We start from the raw sequence: 11,898 nt of genomic DNA on the forward strand, positions 1-11,898 counted from the left end.
GTACTTTAGAAAAAAAACTGCATCAGTTATATCATCACTACCACTTAATAAACATACAGTACTTCGCTCTGAACATGAGTCTCAACATTTGACATGTTCGCCAAAATAAATGAGCTATTACTACAATGTTGACCCAGTGTTGTTCTCCACTTGGGTTGTTGGCTGACTCCATCTCTAACTTCCTGCAGAGCATACCTCAGTGCTTATGCAGCACACGGGTGCTAGAATCTAGATAAACGACGAGTACTATACTACTAATCAAAGGCCTAGAATAGTTGTGACTACAAGTATACTACACAAAACTGCCACTCTATTAAAACCAAAGGCAACATACTGCCTCGCAACAACGCAAAACTGCTACTACTGATATCTTGACATAATACAGCAGATAGCAATTTACCTGCTGTAGATTACACAAGTTTCTAGCACGTAACTTCAGTTGAGATATCCAAGTAGTGAAAGTTCAGTTGAGATATCCCTCACATGTATAAATCAGAGAAATCTAGAATGTATAACGTCACAAATCACCCCCGTGTCCTCTCCTCCTATTACTACCCGTAGTGAACTAATGAGAAAGGAGTATATTATTTGTGTGTATAACTGTATATATATCGGTATACAGACAGAGACTAACGCAACAGGAGTCAGGTTACAGGGCCATCCATGGCTTGGACTGCACGAGCTGCTGCCAATTATGAATTACATATTTACTTAAAAAGAAGCAAAGAGACTTCAACCACATGAATTAGATTAGAATGTGAGTCTGTGACGCGGCAGGCAGATCGGGTTCGGGTCCATCCATCAATCAAGAAGAGTAGAAGACGGCGGCGGCACGTCGCGGTTGTGCGCGCCGAAGATCCGGTTGAGGAACATGGCCAGCCGCACCCCGCCCTGCGCGATCCGGCGCGACACGATCGGCAGCCTCGAGTCAAAGTAGTCGTCTGCAGGGAGATACAGAACGGATTATTCAGTCAGCAGCTCTCGGATGTCTGATGATACACTGCACGGTGGTCGATCCGTCTGTCTGTGTGCCCAAATCAACGTACCGGACAGTGTCTCCCCTTCGCGGACGCCGCTGTACGCCCATTTGCACGCCAGGCCTATGCTCTCGGTCGCGTACCTGTTGCATCGCATCGACTGCTTATATACAAGATTCATCCAAACTAAAAGAGTTAACAACGTAGCGTTCCAGAACGAACTTGGTTGGGCAAGACGAGAGGTCTTGGCAGTCTGTCCAAGCCGATACATCGTCGGACCAGGTACCCTGCGAGAGAGCGAGCATGCACCGCGTAGTGCTTGCATTGAGGACATGTTTCTTTGCCTGGAGGAACCAAGGATATATCAGAATCAGATAGCCAGTCCCTTTCACTTGCCTTGGTGAGGTTGTGCTCGAGCTGCTTGCGGAAGGCGTCCATGTCCTTGCCGTAGAAGTCGGCGAGAGCCGTCTGTATGATCTCCCTGTCCCACACCTGGGGAGACACGCAGAAAATCCATCCATCGGACAGCGTTTACTCCAACAGCGCGGGGGTGATGGAATGGAATCGTGCGCAACGCAAGCAAAGCAAGATTTAGTTACGTGGTGGAGGTTGGATTTGTGCCGGAACCACCGCAGCTCTATGGAGTTGCCGCCTTGGTCGCTGGTGAACCCCACGTGCATTGGCTGCGATGCAAGGAAATCAGCCATCGCGTTCATGGCAACCGGCGGCAATTAATGTAGGAGATCAACTTGGCAATGTAGGAGATCACCTGATGAACATCTCCCATGAAGTGCGACAGGAACAGAAGGGCTTCAGTCAGGTTGTCTGCGTTGCAGCAACAAGACGGCGGCGGTTATTACAAAACGCGGACAAGCAAAGCCAAGCAGCATTGCCTCTCGCTTACATCTCCTGTCGGCGCTGCCGTGCCTGTAGTGCAGCAGCTGGGACGTGAAGTTGGCGATGGCGCCGGCGACGCACATGTCCTTGGCGCCGTCGGGGCCGTGGCAGTCCCCTGCTCACCAACGACGACACCATTCCATTGCATTGCATGTCACGTCACGTACAGTACGTAGCAGGAGATAGAGTGGATACGAGCGGATCCATCCCACCAACGGTCCGACGGATCCATCCCACCAACGGACATTGATCAACTTACTCGAGTAGTCGAAGCTGCAGGCCTCGTCAGGGGTGTCGATGAAGTGGAGCGGGCCCGTCCACATGTACCTGTACCAGTGCCTCACCTGGTCCGGCCACACGCACAGCGCCGACAGGTCGCCGCCGGCGTCGTCCGGGAGCAGGTTCCGCACGGCGTGCGCGGCGTCAGGCTCCAGCAGACCCTGCGAATTGAAGGCGTACGTGGAACATCATCAGCCATCCTCTCTACTCTCTAGCGGTCTAGCCTCTACGATCCGATTTGTTTTCACCTGCGCGATTTGGCATGTGAGCACGTGACCCTCTTTGCTCCACGGCCGAGCCGCCGGCAGCGCCGACGCGAGGACCACCAGCCCGAGCGCCGCGGATCGCAGGAGCGAGACGGCGGCCATCTGCGACTGGCGCGGCGTCGTCGCTCGTCGCGGCGCCAGCGGCTGATCGATGCTCGAGCGCGCGGGACTTGGCAGAGACGAGCGGGACTGGCGGCTGAATCACTGAATGCCGCCGCGGTGTTTGGGGACGGTGATATAGCCGGCGGAACGGAATGGAACGGGCGGTGAGGCGGCTTCTGGTCCTTTGCGTGCAAGCATCCTGTTTCTTCGTGCATCCGCGCCGTTCCGATTCCGAGCCATGCGGACATTGCTTTGCTTAGCTCCAATGATTCCCCCACACCACACTACTAGCTTGCTGACTGGCCGGCGCCTGGGACTCGTGTTTCGCCAAGAATAGACTAACCCTTGGATCGGTTGCGTCGTCTTCTTCAGCATCTGCTTCCACTGCTTGGCATCCCGGGATAAGCAACAGGGACGGGACGGGACGCCACGCCACCACGACTGATGCTGCAAGCGTTGCCATTGGTAGATTTGCTTCCAAGCTGGCAGTGGTAGTTGCAAGACCGTCAGTGGCTGGCCTTGCAAACGTGCACGCCCACGCAACGGATACTGGGCCGGGCCTAAGCAAAGCAATTGATCAAAATGGGCCTGTCCCTATGTTGGCTCATTTCAAACGGCAACCGAGCGAAGCGAAACGACCTAAGAGCAACTTCAATAGTTCTCTAAAAAATAGCTTGCTAAAATCATGTTTAGCAAGTTGCTAAATAGCTATTGGAAGTAAAAAAATAACTTAGTCTCCAATAGTTGCTTATATTTAGGAAGTAGTTCCATTTTGAATCCAGATTTAGCGGTTCTGCCCCTATGTGAGGGCGAAAGAGAAAAGGCCGGTCGATATGAACTACAGAGGAGTGGTGGTCCGGTGGCGCAACCTATGAGAAAGTTGGGTTCGACGATGAAAGAGAAACTTGTGTCATACGTGTTTGACCTAGCTATCTCATTATGCTGAAAAGTGAAAAAAGAGCGTGCTATACCTGTCTACCTCACCGTATGGGAAACAGAAAAATAATCACGCTAGTGTGAAGAAATTGACGTCAACTACATTTAGTGGGTGTTTGGTTTGTAGAGACTAATGTTTAGTCTCTACATTTTATTCCATTTTAGTTCTAAAATTACCAAATATAGAAACTAAAACTTTATTTTAGTTTCTATATTTAGCAATTTATAGACTAAAAAAGAATAAAATGAAGAGACTAAACGTTAGTCTCTAGAAACCAAACACCCCCTTAGGAAGTTCCTACCGAGTTGCTAAATGTAAAGAGTAAATAGAGTTGAATAGCAACTAAGTAAATTTAGCAAGTCTATTTAGAGAACCATTGGAGAAGTATTTTTCTGTTCACTTCTTAAATTTAAGATTTAGAGAGTTGTTTAGAGAACTATTAGAGTTGCTCTAAGGTTCTGACCGTCAACAATGATCTAGCTGTCTAGTTTGGCTAAGATTACTTATTAAATTCGAGCGACTAAGGGGGTGTTTGTTTGAGATTATAATCTAACCAGATTATATAATCTAACAACTTTTGAACTAAGAGTTAGTTCAAAAATTGTTGGATTATATAATCTAGGTGGATTATAATCCCAAACAAACACCCCCTTGCTTAGATGTTTAGATAGAGTGTAGCGTCTTAGGTACGAAACCAAATAGACTCTAGTTGAGTCGCGCGCTGCGGGCGGCCATGTAGAGAGAAAAATGAACTAATATCCTTAGAAAATGTAAATCCCTTAAAAAAATAGAATTCCCAAATTGGTCCTTTCCGTCAGTTCGAGTGGACCGACCTCGTTGATTTGTTATAGTCTGTGTATCGTTTTTCTTATAAAAAAAGCACGGATCCTAATGGCATGGTGACCGCGTTCCGCGTACGCACGCATGCCTTACGTTACGCCTGCGCGGCATCTTTACGGCCGGTGGAGAGGGTACGACGAGCGAGCGTAGCATCGCAGTGGCGTGAATGCCGTCCAGTGGCTGCAGCCGCAGCAAGGCCGCCCCTCCCCGGCCTCCTCGGTTGTTTCAACGGATTGAATGGAGAGAGACATCCGCAGGGAGAGTGAGGGAGGCTGGGACTGGGAGGGCACAGGGCAGGGAGGAGCAGCAGAGACCAGAGTCTCAGAGAGAGAGAGAGAGAGAGAGAAAGGCGCACGCAGGAGCCAGGACGCAGACGCAGATATTAAAATAGGAAAGGGAAGGGGAGGAATGGGCGGGTTCCATGTGGGCTTTTGTTAGATTTGGGCTCCCCAACCGGGGCTCGCCGGCCGCTGCCAGCCTTTCTTGGTCCGAGCAAAGCTAGTAAATGCCCGCACCCGGCCGGCCTGAGCGCACGCTGCCGCTGCCGCAGCGCATTCAGCCGCGGGATCGCGTGCAAGTCACCCTCCTCTCTCTCCTCTCCCTGGCGGCCTGGCCGTCGTCGTCTTCGTCCCGCCCGCCTGGCGTTTGCCGCTGCTCGCTCGGTCCATATACTACTGTACTAGTACTCATTCTATTTTAATTTAATATACTTTATACATATATAGTTTCTATTATACAATTACTTAGATTGTTTCTAGATACTCCCTCCGTTTCTTTTTATTTGTCGCTGGATAGTGTAAAATTGCACTATCCAGCGACAAATAAAAAGAAACGGAGGGAGTATATAATAAAAAACAATCTGTTATAACTGTTATTACGTAGAGCCCACTGCGTCCTCGCTAGCTCATGATGATTGATTGAAGATTTGCGCCGAGACGATGGTGGCTGGAATAACGGAGTATATTATGCAATCATGAGCTCCAATCTGTCCGTACCGGGAGCCGGCCACATCGGCAGGTGTCCCATCATCATCTGCTAAACAAGGAAAGAGAGGTCGCAGCAGGGGCCGCCCGGCAGTACTGTGGCTGCTGTGACACTTTGATTTCTTTTCAGGAAAAAAAAATAAAGCCCTTTGCAGCCCTCGAAATTGGGATATTGGTCCCCATCTCGGGGATCGTGAATATGGCCGCACTTGGCCTCGACGGTACGTGCCTTGTCACGAGACATAAAACAAGGGTCGTACAGTAATAAATCTAGAGAAACTACCTCTTTCCCTGAATAATTGTATATTCTTACCTCAGATATTCATATATAAAAGAAATATATCTAGAGAACCTAGCTTTGTTATGCACTTAAATATGCATTGTATTTAGACACATATATAGCGAAAATGATATATTAGTAAAGTCAAATCGTCTTATAGTCTAGAAAGGAGAGAGTAATATACAAGAAAAAAAAAATACTTTGATTATAACTTTTTCCTTGCAGTCATGCCTAAACACATTTGTTAGGGGGGGAAAGAGAAAGTATACAACATGTGTTTTCAGTGAGCGCAGCCTAACAGAGAATTGCATTACATCAGTTTCAGCAGGAGGTTTTATATGAGTTCTATTTGTATTTAGTACTATATATAACACATCAGAAGATTTGGTAACTTTACAGGTTAGTTACGGAGAAAAAAAAGATAGAGATATTTTCGTAGGATTTCATCCGAAGAATTTGTTGTTGTGGCTACCACATATAAAAGCCGACATGACAAATCTTAGTAACCGTGTCATAAAACTCTCTCAAACTGGTCTTTTCGTTGAAAGCGTACGTAGTATCTAATCAATAATAAAACCAAGTTGTCAGCCGCTAAACTGGCGGCAACAAAACTGAAGCTTCAAAGTTTTTGCCAACTACGTACATTAGAGGTTATTGTAAAACAGGGTATGCTATAAAAATTTACATCGTCCCTCTATAAGGGCATTTCTGACCACGTGGTGGAGAGAGAACATTAAAAAAAAACAGATAGCTAGTGATGAGTTATTAATCGCGCCTAGTTGGCACGATTGCCCATGAATCGAGTGTCTCTGACTGTGTGCAGTTGACAATTGCAAGAATATAACGGTGGTGAGCTGAGGTCGATTCTGACTTCTGAGTAGCAGTTCTTTAAGAAAAGAAGTGCTGAGACGTACGCAGGCTAGCTAGCTGGGCAGAGACGACCAGGCCTGGCTTCAAGCAGGTAATCTGACCCCACCGCCGTGACCTAGTAATGTCTTAATCGGAGGAGGAATAATGAGCGAGAGTGATGAGGCCCTGGTGCCGGCGTGCAATGCCAGTGCACAAATGCATGCATGAGATGAGAGAGAGAGAGAGCCGTTGGGCAGGGAGAGGTCGGGTGACGACAAATAATCTCTAATGCGGAAGAGACCAGAGGTGTAACTGTGTAAGTATATGTACTACTACCACCAGGAATTTATATTGTTTCTTTTTAGAATTTATCTTCTTGCATTCAATAATGAGAGGGTGTTTCGTTTATATAGACTAATGTTTAGCCCCTCAATTTTATTTTATTTTAGTTTCTAAATTACCAAATACGAAAACTAAAACTGTATTTTAATTTCTGTATTTAGCAATTTAGAGACTAAAATAGAATAAAATTGAGCGACTGAACATTAGTCCTATAAACCAAACACCCCCTAAGAGAATTCTAGGTTGCATTAACGCATTAAGAATGTTCTTTTTTTTTGTCTATAACTGACCAAGCTCATGATACTGAAATATATGATATTGAGTTCGAATATGTTTAAGAGGAAACTAAAGGTGTCGTTGCAACTTGCAAGCTAGGACATTTATCGGCCTCAAAATCAGACCAACAAATTGATCTCATTCTAGGGTTCCGAGTTGCAGAATATAGTTGTGAGATGGAAATTGACGAACACGTATGCATGCGCCCCATTTCAGAGTAGCAACGGCAAAACTGTGGCTTTGTTTTCACTCTGGCAGAATTTCGACCAGAATTTTGTGTGTGTGGTGATTTCCGAGATAAGGTTGGGTATATGCGAGTGAGTGCATGAATCGCAAGGCGAGAGGAGAAGAGAGAGATAGGGGATCAGCAGAGGATAGTACACTACGACGTAGCTTAGTGCTACTGCACTAGCATGGATCGGAGAGGGGTGGGCATCTGCAGAGCAGAGAGAAGGTGGTGGTGGATCTCCGCCACACACACACACCCGGCCGCCCGGCCCTGCGGCTGCATGCTGCTGCCCTTCTGTTAGTACTGACTGCATGGTGAGGTCAAATCACCAAAAGTGAATGACGCCTTTGTTTTTCATTTCTGCATGCCCTTCTCTCTTCTCTCTCTCCATACGATACGCCTGTGCAGTATTATTATTAATAATAATAGCATTCATGAATCATGAGGGCCCATCTATCACATTGTTTTTGGACACATACACTTCATGAACAGAGCACGCGCCCAGCTGCTGCTGCTTGCTGGTACTCCCTCTCTCTTGCTCTGCACGCCTGGCCTGTGACGACTAGCTAGTAGTGCTCTCCCGGGGCCGCGCCGGCCGCCGGGAGACCAAGCAAGCCGGTGACGGACGGTGTATGAATAGCTAGTACGTAGCATGCCGCAGTAGCACCTACGTACGTACTCCAGGCCTCCAGCCTCCAGAGGCAGCAGTAGCTCTCCCTCGATCTCTAGCTGCTGGCTAAGCCCTAAAGAACTACTCCTACGTACGTACTCCCTCCGTTTCTTTTTATTTGTCGCTGGATAGTGCAAAATTACACTATCCAGCGACAAATAAAAAGAAACGGAGGGAGTACGTACTACTACTGTCAAGATGACTCTGGCTATCTGCTTATCCTATCTCTGATATCTAGGCCGGTTTGCATGCAGATTTTTTTAATGCTACGTTGACTATAACTCTAGCTAGAGTCTCTAGTATTTATTTGCACACTAGCTAGAATTGTGACCATGTGCTTTGTGAGACTCTGTACGTGCAGCGACGACGACTCTCTCGTTCGACACACCGTACCTCGCTACGAAGCTCCGCCGTCCTCGATCGACGAGGGGACGTGTGCGTGCATGCGTGCGTGGTGATGGAACTCGATATATATAAAGAAGACAAAGGAAAGCAGGACAGGAGAGGGCGACATCGCATGCGTGCGGCATCCATACATACACACCTGAAAACCGGCCCAACCCTTTTTGCTCGATCCGCTTTACTATTGCGGCACAGGAGTTTATGTTGGACGCAATGGAGGAATGGCCGCCATGCATGGTCGTGCCTGCCATGCCTGCATGCACACCACACCTTGCGTTTGAGCTCGCTCGCTAGGGTGCGTGCGTCTACACGCGGGCGCCAGCTCCTTCTCGAGTGCTGCGTGCGTGCCGCTAGCTCCATGCATATGCAGTGCAGTGCAGTGTAGTGTAGGAAAGGCGCGCGCGCATGCATGCATCCCTGTCCCCTCTCGTCTATATGCAGCACCATCAGAAGGGAGACACGGCGCCCATACTACTACTACTACCCAGCTACATACACACACTCGACCACTGTCTGCCGTCTCTCTCTCTCTCTCTCTCTCTCTCTCTCTCTCTCTCTCTAAAGCTACTTTCTGTGCGCCACACCTGGCCTCACTCTCACTCTCGCTCTCCTAGATTGCATAGATGTGTCCTTTTGAGCTTTGAATTGAATTCTCTCATCATGACAACCCCTTTGTGAGTTTGCCCATATATATGTACGTACGTGTTTTACTTACACGACCCTTCTTAATTTAACGATACATTGGTACGTGCGATCGATGGCGGTCGACAAACTGGTGTGACAGTGAATTGGAGTAGATGCATGCTTACATAAGGTGATAGGAAGAAAAAAAAAACACCAACCATGCGTACGTGGTCCGGACGGAACAACAACCGAAAACACAATTAATCCACCTCTGCTTCGCAAAGAATCTGAGAGGCCGGCGGTTGCATATGCCAAACGGAACCCTTGAGCAAGATGCGGTGGACTGGTGGGCATCACCCAACACATCTGCTAGCTGCTGCTGGTGACCGGCCGGTGGCCGCTGGCCTCCTGTTCCGTGCGCGCGGGGCCGGCGGGGGGGACGTACGAAAACGACCATGCATGCCGTCAGATAGTCATTATCACCATCATTCCACACCGAGCGATCGACCCCGGCGTGGTGTGGGTCCCGCCGGCCGGGCACTCGGTCAATGGAGTGGAGAGACAGGCCGGCTCCCATGCATGGCACCCGGCCGGCCGGCCTTCTCTCACCAGTCACCACCAACCTGGTCGACCGGTTGCCGGCTCCTTTGGCCAACCTCACCTCGACGACACAGCCCTAGCGGCCGGCAGAGCACTGCCTGCCTGCTGCCAGTGCTTGTTCTCAGACTCAGGTCCATATGTACGTACGTACACACACAAACAGTGAGACGCACGCATATGGCCATGGTCATGGCCATGGAAAAGTGCCTCGCGCTCGCTCGCCTCTGCACCATGCATGCACGTACGTGACGTAGACGTCGCCATGGATCCGGCTGCCGCGCCGTCGCAGCTCGCCCGAGGCATCATGCATCTCCTTTTTTTTCAGACGTACAGCAGCGCAAAATAAAGGGGCCGGCCGGGCCGGCCGGCGACGAGCGGCGCCTCTCAGTTCCAGACGACTACAGTGACGCGCGCGCGCCCGCGGGCGGCAGGTGACGACGGCCAGAGCTATATTAGCCTCCCTGATCTGGATCGCCGATCGAGCTCGCCGCGCGCGGCGGAGGAGATGTACTAGAGATCGACGATCCCACGCACCGACGACGGATGCCGCAGGGCCGTCGGCCGCTAGCTCCGGTCCTTTGGGTCCTGCGTGAATGGTCAGGCATCAGGGAGGTACTGCCTGCCATGCGTAGGGCTACAGTGCAGCTACGCCGTATAGGGGGGCATCCAGTGGGCGGGTGGAGAAGAATACTAGCGCGATGGGGTCCTCGGGTGTGCTACGCGGTGTAAAAAGGCGACAGTAACGTTCTTGATGCTGAGATAGATCGATCGACCACGGATCCATCTAGATTTTGCGGTTGTTATCTGCTGGATTGCAACGTGCAACTTCTTGGGGGTGATCTTTTTCAACCTAGCCGGTTACCCTCGGAGAGGTGCTCACCCTATAGCTGGACCCTAGAAGAGTTTAATCTATGTCTACCCCTCTTACTTGATAAGCCATTAAATGTTTTTTAGACCGTTGAATCAATATGGATATTCGTTGTGTAGCCGGGTGAGTATCGCAAGATTTAGTGAATGTCAAGTAATTCACGTCCAGACATGCTCTTATAGCCTGTACAGTGTTTGAGTATTTATGTTTATAACTTTTTTTGTAGTTAAATATTTTCATACAATGAATATTTATATTTTCTATAAAAATAGCTAAATTAAGTAACTTTAGCTATAGCTTCTAAATAAGGATGTTAATCCCTCGGTTCATAAATATATGACACCATTAACTTTTTTAAAAAAAACTTAGACAACTCATCATATTAAAAAAATTAGTTATCATCTATTTTTTATGACTTGTTTTGTGACTTAATATAGTTTGTGCTTGACTTAAAATTTTATATTTTTGAATAATATTTTGAATAAGACGAGTGGTCAAAGTATTTAAAAAAAAATCAACGATGTCATATATATGTGAACGGAGTTAGTAACAAATATCATAGACCGCTATTTACATCATCGTTTTACATATTCATAAAAGATATCAAGAGTACGCGCGTGCCAATCTTTCTACGTTGGAAAAAAAAGTCACCGATGGTCAAAGTCGACAGCATCATAAATACCACCCTTGCTTACACAAGGAAAAGACGAAGGTATAGGGAGTACTATATAAAATAGTGTTTTCATAAATATGTTTGCAATACTTTTTATTGTTCATGAAAGATACATGTTCTTCCTTTTGGAGGCTAGCTAGTGGTGAGTACCGGACATAGAAGCATTATGCTTTGGTAGGGTGCATACGAGTTAGTAGGGAACTGTGTAACCTGCATGTCGTCCTAGCTGTCCTAGGCTCCTAGCTAGTAGCTATCCCTAGGACATTGTTGACACGTAAAATTATATCAACGAGCAGTATAGACAATGCTAATAAATTATTTATATTAAAAATTATTAGAAAATATTTGGTGCAACAAGAAAGAAACAAGCAAAAAGACAAAAAAATGACGTGTGCTCGAGGAGAATTTTGAACACCAATTTTAGCACCTCGACGATTAAACGGTACGGTCTTGCGCTCTCATCGAACGTTCTGCGCATCAGACGGTCCGCAATTAGATTAATTCGGGATAAAGTCCTTATCCCGTACGTACATGGTTATGCTAAGAAACTCACAGAAAACTATTAGATCTTACCTAGTAACAGGTATATATATATATATATATATATATATATATATATATATATATATATATATATATATATATATATATATATATATATATATATATATATATATATATATATATATATATGAAGTACTGCCGATTAAGAAAAAATATAATCCTATCGAACCAATCCATCTACATTATCATGCCTTAAGAGTAGAGGTAGCGTAGCTCTAGATATAGTTTCCCGATCTCAAT

At 47.2% G+C, this 11,898-nt stretch overlaps 1 protein-coding gene across 1 annotated transcript; it reads right to left on the reverse strand.

The window, feature by feature from the left end:
* Window positions 1-562: 562 nt before the first annotated feature.
* On the reverse strand, window positions 563-2,635 carry LOC100272515 (uncharacterized). Its single transcript, NM_001347905.1, has 9 exons — window positions 2,402-2,635; window positions 2,134-2,314; window positions 1,882-1,989; window positions 1,747-1,802; window positions 1,577-1,660; window positions 1,374-1,469; window positions 1,200-1,264; window positions 1,047-1,120; window positions 563-941 (listed from the first exon to the last, which is right to left on the reverse strand). Exons 1-9 carry the CDS (start codon window positions 2,519-2,521, stop codon window positions 802-804), a joined length of 924 nt encoding a protein of 307 aa, NP_001334834.1. The 5' UTR covers window positions 2,522-2,635; the 3' UTR covers window positions 563-801.
* Window positions 2,636-11,898: the final 9,263 nt, after the last annotated feature.

The sequence above is a fragment of the Zea mays genome, chromosome 1 (assembly GCF_902167145.1).
Source record: "Zea mays cultivar B73 chromosome 1, Zm-B73-REFERENCE-NAM-5.0, whole genome shotgun sequence".
Taxonomy (NCBI): Eukaryota; Viridiplantae; Streptophyta; class Magnoliopsida; order Poales; family Poaceae; genus Zea; species Zea mays.